Genomic DNA, 18,357 nt, shown 5'->3' on the forward strand with positions numbered 1-18,357 from the left:
TAGAGTAATTTTATGATGTGGTTTTGCTGGGAGACAATGTATTTTAAAAAATGGGGGGTTGAAATTTCAAACATCCTATTTGGGTCACTGGCTAAATATTGCTTTGCTGTTTGCATTAATAGTCTACAGGCTTTACAAGATGATAACTTTCACCTTCCTAACATTTATAGGATATGCAGTTTTTTAGTATTTTTAGACAAAAAAAAATAGATTGTTGACTCAGTAAAAATCTATTCCTAGCTACGCCCGTTTTATCTGTGGTACTATGGCCTTCTGTAATAAGCAGACGTTCCTGGATTTGTCATCCAATATCCCGGTTTATGGTGAAATCGAGTCAAGTAGGGGTACACGTTAATACAGTTTTGTGTATGAAATGAACTTGGAGGGCTTTAGGACGCATCGCCTAGATTCGGGTCCTCTTAGTGGGGCACAGAGATCGCCATAGTGTGAAAGAAGCGGTCTAGTCCTGAAAGTCTGCGTTGTCTCCAGGCAACCGAGACCTGACGCAGAAATAACCCCATGTGCTTATCAGTCTGGCGATAGTGAGAGTTCAAAAGCTAAGCGAAAGTGGAGTGCTATGCAGCCGGGAGAGTACCTGCAATTTCCAGATATCGCAAGTATTGTTGTCGTTGTTAAAACCAAACCAAACGAGAAGTCGAATCGCATCACTTCCACTGAGAAAAAAGGTGAGTGAGTTCCTGCTGTTTGCATGATTTCAGAATAGGCACCGATGGAAGAAACATAAACACGGGCTATGATTCGGAATGTAAGGTTTTGAGATTTTTTAAATAATTAAAAAACAAACAAACAAATACAGTACCATATTTTAAAAAACAGTTAGTTACATTACGCTTCTGATATTTCCTTGCATACCGTATTAATTAACATTGAAAAGCGTGAAGCTGTTTAGCCTAGTTATCTTATACAAGTACTGAAAAGACTGTATTTTGCATAAAGTCTCGCCGGCCATTTCATATGGTCAGAATTGAATAATGGTCTCTGTGTATTCTGGTTTCTATTCAGGTTATTGGTAATGATTGAGTGAAAGAGAATTCAACGTTCTGCTCTTCATTCACTTAAAAAAAGAAGGAAATGAGGTGCAGACCATGGGTTCATTTACTGTATTGTAATTGTATCAAGCTTTGGAGCCCAAATCTCAATTACATCTCAATTATTTAAAGTGTCTTTTTTTTTTTTGGTTGTTTTTTTTTGGTTGTTTTTTTTCAGACTTTTTATTTTTATAACCTATGTTGCAAATATAACCATAACTAGATTCTTCATATTTGGAACAACCTAATTCTGCAAAATCATAGCTTCAGAGGGGACAGAAACTGCACCCCCTATTAGTCATTATTCAAACAATACTAATTTCAGTAGTTCGGGTTTTAGAAGTGGTTGCGAAAGGATGTTAGCAAGTAAGGCAAATACATATAAGTATAAAGTGTTGGCTTACTTTGTAATACTAGCCTGTATTGTCAATTTTTTAATTGTTTGTACAGTAGCATACAAGTCTCTAGGGAGAGATGTGCTGAGAAGCGGATTACATCTTCAAATCCTTGAATAAAATAGCATTATCAACGTTTTATCAACATTACATTATTCGTGTATCGAGTGTGACATTGTGTATTGATATTATCAGTCACCTCAAACACATTTTCACCTCTCAGTTATCAATATCAAAATTAGAAGACAATATTGAAAGAACGTTAATATGCAGACCTACATATACAATTGCAGGAAACGTTAATATTTCCAGGAAACATTCAAATAACGTATCTTATTAAAAATAAAATAAATAAATGTTAGTTATTTTGCTTTGTGCATAATAAAATGCACAAATTAAACTAAACTAATTTTAAATACAATAAATAAAGGAACTATATAAAGAAAACATACATTTGCTAAGCTTACACGACCATCCATTGTATTGTAGTTGAAGACATAATTGTACAGCTGTGCAGACCCACATTATTAAAACAGAAAACATGTTATAAGATAAATACATACATTTATATTCAAACATACAGTAAAAAAGGAGATTGTAAAATTAATTGCCATTAATGCAGTTTACATAAAATTGTAAAAATGTATACATAAAGCCTACAATTAAAATGATATATTTATGGTTCCCCAATAATAATAATACACACACATGTATTATTATTATTATTATTATTATTATTATTATTATTATTATTATTATTATTATTATTATTAAGCTTCCAAGCCCATGGCTGGGAAGCCTGTTGTTGTTTTTGAGAGCCTTATTATTTTCCTTTCCACCAACAAAACCTTAAAAGTTGCATAAAATGAAAACCGTTGCACGAAAAAGTCTTGAAATGTTACAGTTATAGATACCAATGGGAACTAATGTCCACAACTGAATGAATACGATTGGTCACATGGTCTGGAAGCCATATTGGATTTTACGACAAATTTGGACAATTTACAAACATCTTGTCGAAAACCACTTTTCTCAGAGTTCTGAAACTTGATATACATGGTTAGGGATTGTCCAAGATGCACTGTGCTCGAAATGAAGCTGATTGGTTCAGTGGTATGGCGGCAATGTTGAATAACCTAATTAACACACAAATGTCTTCTGCAGAACTGCTAATCTGATCGAAGCAAAACCTGGCGTACATGATCCAAGTATGGTTTTCTTTAAAGTTTGCCTAAATTAAGTTGAACAGTAAAAAAACATGGCTGCCGTGGGTTAATCAAATTTTTACATTACTCTAGTTGCATATATTGCGTATAAAATGAACATCTTTGAACAAAAACTCTTGAAACTTCACAGAGTACTGAATGGCAACCAATCAAAATGCTTAAATTTCACAATAACTCCTTGGAAGCCATAAAGTTGCTTTCAACTTCTAGTTATTATTGTTGTTATTAAACTACAATCAACACTGTTTTTGTAGTTTTGAACAACCTATACATATTGTATAGTAATTCTAAACATCTACAATGCAGCTGTTTCTCTTTCAAAAGTTAATTTTAAACAAAAAATGCCCATGCAACAAAAACATGGAGGCTTGTGAGAGACATGCAGCAATCAATCAGCACACAGGTGAAGGGAGTTCTCTGTTTCAATTTTCCTGAGTTGTGGTTTGCTTGTGGGGCGACTTAGATTCCGTCTAGGTTTATCTTGGGGCTGAACTAGGTTTGTATATTTAGTACTTGAGTACTGTACTTATCAAAAGATCTGTGCTACTCCCAATCCCAGCCAGATCTGTGCTGCCAATCCCAGCCAGTTCTGCCATGATTAAGAAATATGATGTATCTTCCCTCTTAGCATTAGACTGTAGATTATGTTTTTTTTTTTTTTTTTCTTTTAGGTATTACTAGTAACTTCTATGACTTTGAGGTTTGTATTGTAATCCTGTTGCCACATTTCACATTTTAGGATGAGGGTTTTGAAAAGGCAGACCACTAATACCGAATGCAGTGTCACCTGCATTTTAGTAACTTAGTGATGGCGTTCCCAGACCAGAAAGCTGACAGAGACACACAGACAGGTAGTACGGGTGAAAGCGCTCTTATGCGCCGTTTTTATTGAAACAAAATACATATTTTAATAAAAACACAGCTCACAGAGCCAAAATAGAAGGTTTAAACAAAAACAGGTCACGAACACCAAAATCTCCTGACATTCAAAGCAAACACCATCCTTCCTGCACGCGTAGCAATTGTTTTAGTTTTTTTTAATTTGATGAGCTGCTAACACTGCCTCTGCCAGACCACATTTGAACCAAAACAATTACAAAATATACTCGTTTTAAAAAACACAAAACACAAAATACATTTCCTTTTAAATCATAATACATTGTTTTTAAATAAAGATAAAATGCATAAATCAGTTTAAAATAAACAATACCGTATTTACAATACATTTACAAGCAGGGCTTTGCCCCGCCCCCTCTAATTATGTGCAGGGTTTTTCTTCCCTGCCACAACATGACATCAGCATGCCATTTGCAGTTATATAATTCAGTGTTTTAGCTGAGATGTTTGCTTGTGAATTGGTGGAACTATATTATGTAGTACTACAACTAGCAGTTGCATTTCAGTAGCATTTAGTGAATGGAGCACAAAGCTTTTGAAAATAAACAGAAAGCTGACATTTTCGCTGTTACCATGGAAACTGCTAGTTCAGGTCTAAAAGATTCACAGCTTGATATGTCTGAGCTCTGAAACCTTAAATAAGCAAATCACAGATTTATATCGGTGTGAGACTGAATGAAAGACTTTTTTTTCTTTCTTTTTAAGGCTGTATTGAATCTTTCAAGTCAGCTACCCAGATTATTTTGTTTGTGCATAGTCTAGCTGGGCTATGTTGGTATATATACTTCTGTGTGATATGTGGGATTATATATATATATATATATATATATATATATATATATATATAATAATATATATATCCTATTGTGTATATATATATGTAACCCTGACAGGATCAACACAGAGCTCTTGAGAGTTTCGGACGTAACTGCAGTTCTAAAATTAACACATAGTGATCTCTATGGAAGCAAAAAAGCATCACCCTGCTTTAGAGACTCAAAATCTCACAGGACAAAAAAAAGGCAAGCACGTAATTCTGAAGTGCCTCATTTAAACAGTGTCCAACTTGCTGGAAATGTTGTTTGGTGATTTTTATATAGATTGTATATACAGTCAGCACTCACATAGCCAACCCTATAAAATGTTTTTCACTTCAGTGATGGTTAAATGAGTATTTTAATTCAGAACAATTTGATTCTCAAAATATCACTTGCCAAAAGAGATGACATGTTGACTATAATGTAGTACATTCTTTTAAATCTGGTAGCAGTATGTAAAATTCCCCATTAACGACCCAACAGCAAAATTAAATGAAAATGTTACCTATGCACAGAACTGAGTAAAACGTAAAAGGCCAAAAAGATTTAAAAAAAAACCCCAAAAACTACAACACATTTTCCAGAATTAAAACAGTATCCGAAGTCAGTATTCAAAATTGCAGAATATAGGGCTTGATAAGCCCCTAATGTCACAGTTCACTTGCAAATGAAAATGCACAAAAGCAAGTGAAGATCACAGATAAAAAATAAATAAATAAAATATATCACAGTATCTAAAACTGTTTAATGATGAACTGTTCTGCATTACTGTAGCTCATTTGCTTTGTTTTTGCTGCTTTTTCGTCAGGTCAAACTGGAGGAATCGCGGTTTAAATGCACAATAAGAGACTTGGCATGGGAAAAAATAAACCCAGGCTGTGATGGATAATCAAATAAATTGTAACATTGAAAGTGTTACAATTTATTTTTGAAACTGGTGACGGAGTCTGAAATCGCATGTGACGGGTAAGTGCTTTCATCTGTTACAAACACACACATATATATACATTGATTTATTTCTTTATACAAGGATGGTAAAACATAAATGACGTGTATCTGAGTGCCGTACATCCGAGTGCTGACTATATTATATATTTTTTGTTGCGTTATTTTGTTATGTGGAATGTAATAAACAAGAACCAAAACTGAGTTTTTTCCCCTTCATTTTACAACGCCATTTCCACGTTTGTTTTATTTGAAGTGTTTAAGGTTACACTTCAGCTACAAAAAGGCACAAGTAAACCTCCTGTTATTACTTTTTGAAAGTGTGTCGATGGCCACTGTTTACTGTGAAGAAACGGCAATGGCAAGGAATGAAAAAAAGTAAATAAATTCGGGAATAAACAAAACAATGTTTAACTTGAACTGTTATTTGGCAATCTTTGTTTTGTAGTTAATTCACTGGGGTAACGTATTCTTTACTCCTGGGATATTTTTCTACTTTAAAGTATTACATATTGTAACGTCTTGCTGTAAAATAAAGGCACACAGACACAGGGGCCACACACCCCTGCCCCTACTACTATGCTGTCTGCCTGCATTCTGAGCAATATAATGGCTTTTATTACTTTTTGAATACAAACGAATATTTAAATTATGAGTAAATATCTGAACATGAAAATCCCATGTTCATCCCATATACTATATATATATATATATATATATATATATATATATATATATATATATATATATATATATATATATATATATATATATATATATATATATATATATATGTTATATATATATATATATATTATATATATATATATATATGCTGAATTACACCTGTGGTGTATTTACACCACATTAAATAGACAAGTAATTAATTTGTAAGCGTGGGTCTTTAGCCGGCTTATAAAAACAATGTTAGAACAAGCTTTGCCTCAAGCCTTTTCTTAACTGACAGGATGTCAAGGTTTTACAGAAAACAGTAACACACAACAGCAAGTACAGCTCAATAATAATAACTGTGACGACTGTTTTTCTCAGGAACTAAATTGGAAAGAAAACAACAAAGTATCCAGTCAGTGATAACTGTGTGAACCATTAATAATAATAACCATGCAGCCTGCATTATAGAATGCTTTTTCTAGTTATTGCGCAGATATAGTTTCTTACCAGAAAGATAAAGATAAAACAAATAAATAAATACAGTGTTGTGAGCGGTGTATCCCAGAAAACTGACCGCAAACCGTAAACATTTTTTAATTTTATAAAGTAGATTAACAAAAAAAAAACATATGCATTCCAAAATACGTAAGGTGCAAAGTACAAAATTAAATCGGTATGAGAAAAACATTACTCGGACACTTATGACTTTGCTGTCAATGAGTGCTTTAACGAACGACAGAATTCCTTGTACTCAGAAATGTGTAATTCCTGTTGAGTTAAGTAGTGATGAAATATGCAATATGTCAAACGCTACATGTATGTTACAGTTAGTACTGTGTGGTATACTGTTGGTACATGTATGCTGTGGTACACGAAGCAGTGTTTATTGTCTCTTGTAAGCATAACATCCACGCATCACAATCCACCTCTTGTTTATGTACTTTATTAAGTACCATTAAATCTTCACAATGGTGAATTGCAGAAATAAGCAATTATACTTAAACATTTTAATGTCATAATTGGCTTCCAGCATAACTGTATGTTAGCAAGCATTCATAGTCAACTGTAAAGTTTGAAAGAATGGTCAATCACAATGCAAACACACACACTGCAGAAAATGCAGTGACTCCTTTTACCACGTGAAACAGTGCAGTTAATACAAGAAAGCCAATGTTGCAGATTCCAGGTACAGAAAATATTGTTTGTATGAATATTGCTGATAGCGTTTAGATAAATATGGCTCGTTTAACATTAGTTCCAGTAATACATGGAAGTCTTCGGGGAGAATTTGTCATTTGTTTAGTGATGTCATTGCCGATGTCATTGATGTTGTCATGTATGATGTCAAGTATGACAGGAAACATATAAATAACGTGGAGTTAAGGTTACGTGGCTACCTTAACTTGCAATTTACAAACCTTCTGGACTTTTGCAACCAAACCTTAACATTACTTTAAAGAGGTTTTTGCCTTTGAATTTCCATTGTTTTGCAGAAGGCATCCTGGAAAATCAAACAAGCACATCTGCCACGTAATGCAGTGGTGAAAACACAACTTAAGATACTAAATAGCACAGAAGAGAGAGACATACACCAACTATGTAAAACATTTCTAAAAGCCAAATCAATTATTGAAGCCAAATCAAATGTGAAAAATATTAATCCCTGCCCCTGAGACTGGAGAGGTGGGGACAGCAGTGGCTGTCCCTGAGACTGGAGAGGTGGGGACAGCAACGACTGGATCTGAGGCTAGAGAGGTGGGGACAAATTTGAACAGTAGTTCTGAGGGCAGTTATTCTTTACCCCCCTTTGAGCTGGTTGTAAAACCGACTTTAAATAGTACATTTGTCCAAGCTATAACTATGTCTGCTGTATTTTTACCAGAACTAATTTGGGAATCTATCTTGCAAATGACAGAACGACTGGGTGAATCACTCTGTTCCAAACTGAGTTTAAACCTGCTTGCTTGCTTTGAGCCACTAAGCTTTAAATTAATGTAATCACAGTAACGCAGCAAGTCTGTCAATGGAGAATGGAGACTTCTAAATGTAACTGCTTAGCTTTTCTGTAACGACATACTGTACAATTCATACTAAACTGATTTTTTTGTTTTGTTTTTTTTTAGATGCATACCTTCCTAATATTACAAAAAGGGGTGGGGTGTACAATATTCTGGATTAAACTCCTAATTGGAACAAATTTGACTAAATGTCAACTGAATCTTGCTAATTAGGAGAACCCTGAGGATTATGACCCATCTACTTAAGCTAAATCTCTTCCTCTGAGAATTATCTTCCAAGAAACATTGTTAAAGTCATTCTGAGGAATGCAGTGCCAAGTTGATCACTACTTGATCTAACTAATTTTGTCCTGTGGAGTTCTGCGCCTGTTTACTTTTTTCTGAAAAGTGTATTGTCTGTCCACTCTGCTTTTGGTCATCTTCCAGATATTTCTCAAGGAAAATCTTTTTGTGAGGAACACTGTAACCACCATCTCTATCCTTTCGGTGGATTAATTAAGTGTTTGCAGGCCAAAGTGCTTCTGAACACAAAAGCTCTCGGATTCTCTGTCTTGCTAAAATGTGTTAATCGGGAATTGATATGTTCAGTGTACACCAAGTATACATCAGCCATCAGTCTTCCCTCATTTTCTCCTAAGGATACAATGTCTTGTACCGCACCAGTGCCCCAAATCGAAGTGGAAGAATCAATTGAACGTGGACAGGCCAGCCAGGTAGCCCAACACGATGATCACCTAAGGAGCCTCAAGGCCCTGACCCAAAAGCTGAGGCTGGAGACCAAAAGGCCCTCGTATCTGGAGTGGAGGGCTCAGGTGGAAGCACACAGCTCCAAGGACCTCAAACTACTGGGGGATGAGGCTCCTAAAGAAGAGTGGAGAGCCAGGGAGGGTGCTGTGGGCTCCTTCAGACGGTCTCAGCGACACCTCCTCAGCAGCAGTGTGGTCAAGGAGGAGAGCCAAAGCACAGGGAACCTGAAGGGCTTTGGGAGTATTGATGAAGCTCTAATCTGGCTCAGAAAAGAATTGGTAAAAAAGAGGAATTAAATTCACTGATGTCATTAGTAGATGAGACGGGGTAGGAAATGGCAAAGGAGTGTAATACATTTATAAGAGACAGTATTTGCAGATATGAAGCAAATACTGTGTGCTGTCCAGTTCTCAGTATCCAGTCACGCATAGTGTATTTCAAACCAGAATTTGTTGAGAATACTGAAAGAAACAAAAATTGAATGACAAACTTTTTCAAAAGACATTGAAAATGTGTTTTTTTTAGTATTTCGTAGTCAAAGTTGGATTCATTATTTTCATAGAAGTTAGCAATGCTTTCAGTTGAATGGCTAAATTCCAATTATTGTATTACACATCAGCTCTCTTGAAAACACAGCAGTCCATTTTCCGTAGCGGGAAAGGAAGCTAGTAAATATTTATTTACAGTACATATTCTGCTCCATGTGATTGGAATTTGCTATTAGACAAACAGAAACAAATTGTTTAACAATTTAAAGAGTCTTACAATTGGTTTGATAATTCATATTGCATAATAATTCATGAGGGGTAAAAATAGAAGAAACTGATGAAGGCATTAGCCATTGCGTTTTGTTACATAACTCCTGCAATATTCCTCCAAATATCAAGTGACTGTGTACAGGGAAGCTAGTGTGACCGCGATTTTGGTCCAGTCTACTTGCGAATTGACTTAAAACTGGCAAGCAGAGACCTTTTCAATGTAATAGAACTGTAAACTATCCGTTCATAGAAGGGTCAATAATTTGGAATGCAGGAATGCAGTGCAATAACCGTTTATGAACGGCAGTGTAATAACCATGTATGATTTAAAGAAAAAGAAAAAGAAAAACATTGAAAATCATAACATTGATTTACATATTTCAAATTATTTAAAGGAATAAAAGCAAACAAAAAACTGAAAAATCATAGTGCTGATTTGGCACATTTTGACTTTTTAATTGTGTGCTGTGTTAGGGACAAAGTTCAACAGAGCCAATGAATATACAGCTCTCAGACCTGCTGTAATTAAAAATCTCATAATCTACAGTTCAGTTGACTGTTATGAAATAAGGCATGATACTTATTCCAAACTGCAATGTCTGGAAAGCAAGCTGGTGATCTATTTCACCCAGCACATGGATTCATGTAATGGATTTATTTATTATTTATTTTTTGTAGACTGAAATGCGGCTTCAAGACCAGCAGTTGGCTCGGCAGCTGATGCGTCTGTGTAGCGACATCAATAAGCTGAAGATTGAGCAGACCTGCCACCTGCACAGGAAGATGCTCAACGACGCCACCTATGAGCTGGAGGAGCGTGACGAACTGTCAGACCTGCTCTGTGACTTCCCCCTCACGCCAGGCTTCAGCCTTTCCACCCCACTCAAGCTCATTGGTGTCACCAAAATGAACATCCACTCACGTCGCTTTTCTCTTTGTTAGCCTTCCCAGCGTCAGCAAGCCACCCCTTCTGTGTACACGACACTGTCCCCATGTGTGTTGTGGAGGGTTCATTACAGTTCTTGTTTTAAATCTGCATCAGTTGTCCTCAATGTAAATGTGCTGTGCTGGTTTTATATATATATATATATATATATATATATATATATATATATATATATATATATATATATATATATATACACACCGTATTACTTTGAACTTAAAGCTGCCCGTACAATTACGTACAAATTGCTTACTATCTATGAGAAGATTTAGTTTCAGTTTCTCTTACAGAGAAATTACAAACAAGTAGGTAAATTACAGTAAGAAAAAAGTAGGATATATTTTATTTTATTTTTAACAGAAATCAAACCGATTTTCAGAGGTAATATTTTTCGTTAAGAAAAACATCTGCATCACTGTTCACTCTCCTCTTCTTGTCCCGCCCCATAGTCACCAATACGCACTCCAGATTCGCTGGTACTGTACTCCTTTTACCTCCCACCTAATAGGCTCTCGTTAACTGTCAGTAAATGTACTGTATTCAAGCCCCAAAAAACACACAAGACTATATATAGTGCTGCGTATCGGAGCCTCTCACGATGCCGCTTCTAAAATGCCTTAAATCATGTAAATCACCAATAAAGGCCGCCATTGTATAATCACCGCCCTCATTTAAGGGCCGCGGTCATTTTAATCAATTTAAAATAAACGCTGCGGCGCCAAATTGAAGTAATATATATATATATATATATATATATATATATATATATATATATATATATATATATATATATATATATATAATTGCCAAATATAACTTAAATATACAACATAACTTACATGTACAACATAAGGTAAGATGTATATTTCTAAAGAAAAAAATAAAACATACTGTAGATGCACAAACTCTAACATCTGTTGCAAGAATCTGTCACTTGGTGTATCAGGAAAGCACAAAATCATGACACTACCTTGATAGCAAAGGATTATAATTTACCATAGTAGCGTAAAATAATAGGTGGCCTTTTTTCTGTGTTTTTCAGGATATTTTTTAAACTTCTAATGTGGTTTAAAAATCTAGGAAATGCACTGAATCATTAAAAAAAAAAAAAAAAAACTAAGACACTCCAAGCCCTTCACATTGCACATGGATCAGGAGGGTTATATTCAACATTTTCCAATTCAAAAACCCTCAAAACCCACAGCCCCTCCCACCAAGCATACATTTCAATAATGACCAACGTGTAAATGGAACTGTTTTTGAATATAAGAAAACATTTAAACCCACCAGCGAATTAGGAATTGTGTGTGGCACAACAGTAACGTGCCAGTGTGTACTGTGAGTGCTCACATTTTTAAAGCTATTTAAATGCTTGAACTAACACTTTCTGTATGTATACCAAAACGCTGCGCTGTTAGGAACTAGACTTTTCTTTCAGTTTACAGTTATTGTCGTGATACATCGATTGGCTTCCTGTTATAGTTCTTTTTTTACTTATAAAGTTCATCGCAAAGGCCTTTTAGTTAACCAGCTGAATTCCATCACGCCCACACCCTTTATCCTCCTTTGCTTTTCAGCCTCGTTTATTCATGGGGCTTTCTGAGAGCTTCACCATTTTGATCAAGGACATAATTAGCCTTTTTTTTATCGTCACTTCACCTAATCCTCTGCAAAGTCTGAGGCTCTTCCACATGCCTGCTTTCTGTCTGGGGTTGCCTTGCATGGCTGACATTGAAAACACTCACAGACACACTGAAAATGGTCTCAGGTGGTTTTACGATGATGTTGATTTCACAGTCTAGTACAGTGTTAATAAAAACGAACTGATGGCTATTAGACCATAAACGGTAGACAAGGTCTTTCAGCCTGAGCTGTAGGAAAGCTATTTGTTTAAATAACTGACCACATCACATAAAGGAGATTTTGCAAAACCACCCCTTCTGCTTGTGAAGTGATGAAACACAAATCATTTGCATCCTAATTGCAAAAGGTCAGTGTGACAGCTGGGTTTGTATCTATAGTAATGGATAAAAATAAAAAGGCATGTATAGTTATGTACCCTTTTTAGTATTAGAATTTTTGCATTTTAGGCACTGTAGAAAAGGATCATGTTTTAACAAGGTAAGTAGAATATACTGTAGAGAAGATATGTTAGAAATAACTAATTTCATGTGGAATTTTAACATAGTTTCTCAGTCTTTCTGTTGCTGTTCAAAACTACTGTCAGGACCATATTTCCAAACAGATGCAGCAAGATAGATGAAAGCTAAGGCATATAAAAATATATATATATATATATATATATATATATATATATATATATATATATATATATATATATATATAGTTCATATATATATATAATTGTTTTAAATCATTGTTAAATGAAAGGGATAAATGTTAAATGTATTAGTGCCCTTTTGAGATGAAACAATAAACTATGGTTCATTAAAATTGCTACTGTTTTCCTTTTTATTGTTTGTTTTTTTTTATTATTGGGGAAGGTATGATGATTGGACAGTGAATTAAATTAAAGGAGGGGGCTTTGGGTTTCTGGTTTTGAATGTCTATCGTATCTGCTTCCTCTTATCCATACATCCTGGGTTTTCATATTTACATCACGGATCAGGAAACACAGAAACAAGGAAGGGCGGTGAAACTAAGGTGCCACGGCGCTCAGTATTTTATTGAAACAAAAACAAAAGATTTGCAAAAATGAAAAAACTCTTAAAAGGGCATGTTGGCCAAACAAATAAAAACAAAAACAAATCACAGATACAAGTCCTTTTCAGGATGGTTCACAGTAAGTAGAACTCGTTTTTTTTTTTTTTTTACAGGTTAGAAGTAACCCGTCTCTCTCCAACTGTCCACACACTGATAGGGAGATCTTATATAGCAGGTAGTCAGGAGCTAATTAGACAATTGACGATCCTTTATCTCCTAACCACCTGCATTCCACAGTGAAGGCAGGGAGAGGAAGTTAACCCACTCCCTGTTGAATTAACAATATAAAATAGCAGATGGTTTTTGTTCGCCTGCGTACATTTAAACAATATAATAATAATAATATAATAATAATAATAATAATAATAATAATAATAATAATAATAATAATAACATACAAGAATACCCAAGGGTGGGCACTTTGCTACAGGGTGAGAAAGAGAAAAATGTATTCCTGGCATAAAAAAGTGACATTTCAGGTTTGCAGTCAGAGAGGTTTAGGCTACAGTGAATAAAACAACTGAACACCCATTCATTGTACTGTATTTTATGCTTTTTTGTCATGGACACTGCATAAGTTGATTATGCTATCATATCAAACAATCTTTTTTTCTCTCTTCCTTTTTGGAAGCAAACCAAAAGTTGCACCATTTTTACAAGGAATCTATTAAGGTTAATTATTTTTTTTCCCAATTTGATAAATTAGTTAGGTTTGGACAAGCTGTAAAAAATAAGGTTGCCAAGCATGTTTTTGCTTTGTGGAGATGTACTGGGGGATTCAATAAAAAGAGGTACAACCAAACCTTCAGACCATATTCAATACATATACCCCACATTTCAAAAACTGAAACACACTGCATCACTAGCAGGAATGGTGAACTGTAGTGCTGTTGTATTTACAAAATCTATACCAAGTGTATATAATCAAATACAATAGCAATATGCATTGTATTTTTCAATGCTTTTTTCATGGGGATGCCACAACATGTCTTAAAGTAAGTACAGTAACAGGCTAAACTAGCTGAACCTGTGTGGGAAGGTGTTAATCTACACAATCAAGATTAACTACTGTACTGCACGACAGCCTTTAAGAATCTAAGCTGAGGGTGCAAGCCTCTGGCTGTAGCGTGTATATGTTCTAGCACAGTAGACTATATTTATTTCTGTTAGTGGATCTCCCTCACCAGTTAGAAGGCAATGGACTTCTCTTGGAATTACAGGTTTGGGATTATCATACTGGGAGACTCGTTTGTGGGGAAGTCGTCTCTGCTGCAGCGCTACACTGAAGGCATGTTCGACAAGTCCAGGCAGTCTCCATTGGGGATTGATTTTAAAGTAAAGCATCTGGAATTTGAACCTGGAATCTTAATTAAGCTTCTGCTTTGGGACACAGCCGGGCAGGAGAGATTCAAGTAAGTACAGCTAAACTAATCGCTATTAGGGTTAGCACAGAATAGTTGGCTATTTGAGCAGAAAAGTGACTGTCGACCTCAGAAAATGGCATTCGACTAATTGCATGTCATAAGATGTCATCTGATGCTCTATTTGTGAATAGTATGTGACCATTCCTCAATGAGTAATATATCCTATTACTTTAGAGAAGTTGTGGTGGAAACCGAGATGAGTTGTCGTTTTATATACAGTACATCAGCAGCTGCCAGCTGACTGGCTATTCATTTGTAAACACTTAATTAGTTTTGATGAAACAATGCATGGTCACTTGATATGAGATGCTATTCTACACAGAGTAGACATATTCTACTTTTTCATGGCACTGAGACGGGTCTATATTGTTGGCAGGGGTTATGGATGTTACATACACACCTTATTCAAGGAGGCAGTGTGGTCTAGTGGTTAAAGTCCAGGGCTTGTAACCAGACGGTCACCAGTTCAAACCCCACCTCTACTGCTGTGTGACCCTGTGCAGGTCACTTATCTTTTTTGCAGATGTGATGTTAAATCACTGTCCTATTGTAAGTGACTCTGCATATAATGCACAGTTCACTACCTACCACTGTAAAGTGTTTTGTGATGGTGGTCCACTATGAAAGGCACTATATAAAGCTATTATTATTATTATATCATACCCCCCCCCCCCCCCCCCATCTTCTTTAGGTCCATCTCCAGATCCTACATGAGGAACTCGGTGGGCTGTCTCCTGGTGTTTGACCTCACCAAGAGGCAAACGTTTGAACGCCTCAGAGACTGGTACATTGAGGTGACCGATTATGTGAAGCCGTCAAAGATGGTCTTTATACTGATTGGACACAAATGTGACTTGGAAGAGGAGAAGCAGGTGTCCAAAGAGGAAGCAGAGGGGCTAGCAAAAGAGCTGGGTATAACACACTACGTGGAGGCCTCGGCCAAAGATGACCTGAATGTGGACTTTGCATTCGAGAGCCTGACCATGGAGATCTATGAGCTTTATCATGCAGGTCGCATTCCAATAAGCGAAGGCTGGTATGGACTGTCAGTTGGGGTTCCTGTGGATCTACAAAACCCTGATGAGCCAAAGACTGAAAAACACAGATGCTGTTGAAAACACCACTTATAAAATGTGTGACAACATACATTCTTTGGATATGTTTTGGCACACAAAACAAACATAAAAAAAAAAAAAAAGATTTAAATAATTTAATTTAAATAATTACCAGGTTTTTTTTTGTTGTTTTCTCCCCAGAGGAATGACTCATAAATGCAGCAATAGATTTAAACATTCCTGCAACAGCTCAACAATATACTGTATTTCTTTGTCTGTGTTTCTTTGTTTTGTGTGTATTTTTATTATTTTTAAAATCACTTACAGTAGCAAGCATCCCAAGAAGTTGTATGACAACAGTTAATATTTACAAACTAAGGTTTATAGAGATTAAGTTGCCCCTAACAGTGCCATGTTAATTTTGATACTTCATTGTATCACAGAAAGCAACATGCAAATAACGTGTTGAAAAGTTTTACAGTATTTAATAGTAATTATGTTAGAATTTTTTTTTTTTTTTTTTTTGGTATGTTTGTTTTTTTCTTGCATTGCAAGTGCATTGAATCTCTATAAGTGAATATTTTTGTAAAAATAAATAAACAGTTTTGGCACCCAAAAATCAACCTGAAATGATTGCTGAGCTAGCGTCTTCATTGAAATTGCTTCATCTTATACTCCTCTTGTTTTGCTACAAACAATTAATTTGCTACCTATGTTTAGCCAACAGTATTTGAGTCACCCCCAATGTTATTACACAAATAGGACCTCAACACATATAAACAGCAAAAGCAAGAATGTTGCACATCTTACTGGATAAATTGCAGGTATCCCAATGGCAGTTATCACACTAAAAATATAGTCAGGCATTTTACATGAACCCTTAGTGAAAAACAGGCAGAGCAGGATTGTCATAGCAACAATTGATAGAAGACTGCCAAGGCCCTGTAAACAAACCATTCCATTGTGATTGAAACTGGCAAATATCTTATCTCCTGCAAGATTGAAAATAAAACCCAACTCCTATAATATAAACACATTCTTTTGTTCTTTTGGCCATACAAATGCAGATTACTCAATTCCTAGTCATTTAGGGGAGGGGATATGTCTGTGTCTGCTTACTGTAGGAAAATAACCACTCTGAATATCCTGATGCCAGCTTCACATATTGCCAGGAAGATAAAAACATTTAACAAGATACACGAATTCAGGTGTTGCTGCACACATTCTGAATTACCATGCACACTAGCTACTTGTTTGTCTGGATACCTTTCCAACACACACACATACACACTTATATAGCATATAATTTCTACTAAATACAAGTTTTAATAAGAATTTATATTTGTGTGTGTGTGTGTGTGTGTGTGTGTGTGTGTGTGTGTGTTGTGGAACATCTAAAAGTTAAATATCATTAACACTAGAACCGCCTTTTACAATATATGCTTTTATTTTGAATAACCTACAATATTATATTTTATATATCATTAAGAAAAATTTCATCTTGAAGCTGCAGGCTGCTGCAGCTCAACCTGGATTCTGTGCTGCGAGTGACACAAACGCAAGAGAATGTTACGTTTCGTTTTAGATTCAAAATTACTCTGGTTTTTACAGTTTTGTATGCACGTAAACCACACTACTTTGTTTTGAAATGTTTACTTTAGTACAGTCTTTCATTTTCTGAAGTAGTGCATTATACGTGGTAAGTTAAAAAAAATAAAACCTTTTATTTTTAATTGTTCATTTAAATACGGCGTTTCGGCTGTGCAGATGTTTGATGTGATGTGCTTGAATAAATCTTTTTGAGTTGTATCCGATAGTTTGTCTTTCATTTTAATGTTGGTGATGCTTAAAATGTATCCTTATAATGACTGCCGTCGACGGCTGTAGGTATGAGTATAACCGCGCCGGTTCTTTAAAGTAGTCCATAAATGTCCATTTTATGTGTGTTGGGATCGGGGAGGGTATGTTTTATACGGCCTTTTTACTGGAGATTACGTGAGATGAAGTCCGAAAAACAGAGTATTGACTGCTGAAATCTCGTGAGCCACAAGCATGATTCCTGCTCCAGTTAACATGGGGTTTTACAACAATTTCTATCGTTAGAAAGCGATAGACTCTGCCCTTAAAGTCGCGCTGCTAAAAGGAGGTCGTTTTGTTGTTTCAGATGTATTCGCGTGATAACGTCACAAAGTCATGACACTACAGTCGATTTCCATGTGCATGTAAACCAAGCCAGTGTTACCACTGTGGTACAGTCGACCACTAGCTTTGTCAATATCAGTGTGGCTACCATTGTGCTTCCACTTCACCAAAGTAGAACATTGCTACTGTAGTGCAATTGCATCTTCACTGAAGATCATTCCCTACAGGGTGGATCAGTCAGACACAGCAACCACCATCAACTGCTTTGTAGTCATTATCAGCATTATCTTTTCCCACCCCAAGTAACATTGCATTGATTGCATGAACTTTGTTTTACACGAAATAATTTTCTTCTTGGTGTTTGTAACTCTGTGCAGACACATTCACCTATGATTTAAATCCGTCATTGAAATGTTAGAGTTAAAAATGCAGGTACATGAATTACATTGTAATTATAGTATCCAGTTCATTAGATGCAAGTCTGTGCCATTAACAAACTGTAATAGCACTCAAAAAATCCATTCACATTTATGATCTGTAA

General features: G+C 35.6%; 2 protein-coding genes across 3 annotated transcripts; both read left to right on the plus strand.

Moving 5' to 3' along the window:
* The first annotated feature begins 341 nt into the window (after positions 1-341).
* LOC121315250 (protein FAM167A-like) lies at positions 342-10,624 on the plus strand. Of its 2 annotated transcripts, XM_041249293.1 has the most exons (4): positions 342-686; positions 5,194-5,351; positions 8,659-9,045; positions 10,204-10,624. In XM_041249293.1, the coding sequence occupies exons 3-4, from the start codon at positions 8,665-8,667 to the stop codon at positions 10,465-10,467; spliced, it is 645 nt and encodes a 214-aa protein (XP_041105227.1). In that variant the 5' UTR covers positions 342-686; positions 5,194-5,351; positions 8,659-8,664; the 3' UTR covers positions 10,468-10,624. The 2 variants fall into 2 exon arrangements, with proteins under 2 accessions (XP_041105227.1, XP_041105226.1); XM_041249292.1 differs by lacking the exons at positions 342-686; positions 5,194-5,351 and having other exon boundaries at positions 8,131-9,045.
* Positions 10,625-14,289: 3,665 nt separating this feature from the next.
* On the plus strand, positions 14,290-16,278 carry LOC121315251 (ras-related protein Rab-39B-like). The gene is made up of 2 exons (XM_041249294.1): positions 14,290-14,607; positions 15,311-16,278. Exons 1-2 carry the CDS (start codon positions 14,393-14,395, stop codon positions 15,732-15,734), a joined length of 639 nt encoding a protein of 212 aa, XP_041105228.1. The 5' UTR covers positions 14,290-14,392; the 3' UTR covers positions 15,735-16,278.
* Positions 16,279-18,357: the final 2,079 nt, after the last annotated feature.

The sequence above is a fragment of the Polyodon spathula genome, chromosome 5 (genome assembly GCF_017654505.1).
Source record: "Polyodon spathula isolate WHYD16114869_AA chromosome 5, ASM1765450v1, whole genome shotgun sequence".
NCBI classification, from domain to species: domain Eukaryota; kingdom Metazoa; phylum Chordata; class Actinopteri; order Acipenseriformes; family Polyodontidae; genus Polyodon; species Polyodon spathula.

What these genes read in the sequence shown, in the direction of transcription:
- LOC121315250 (XM_041249293.1), top strand. Translation starts at nt 8,665, where the DNA reads ATGTCTTGTACCGCACCAGTGCCCCAAATCGAAGTGGAAGAATCAATT. An exon ending in TCTGGCTCAGAAAAGAATTG is followed by an intron (nt 9,046 to 10,203) that starts GTAAAAAAGAGG and finishes TATTTTTTGTAG; the next exon opens with ACTGAAATGCGGCTTCAAGA.
- LOC121315251 (XM_041249294.1), top strand. Translation starts at nt 14,393, where the DNA reads ATGGACTTCTCTTGGAATTACAGGTTTGGGATTATCATACTGGGAGAC. An exon ending in GCCGGGCAGGAGAGATTCAA is followed by an intron (nt 14,608 to 15,310) that starts GTAAGTACAGCT and finishes CATCTTCTTTAG; the next exon opens with GTCCATCTCCAGATCCTACA.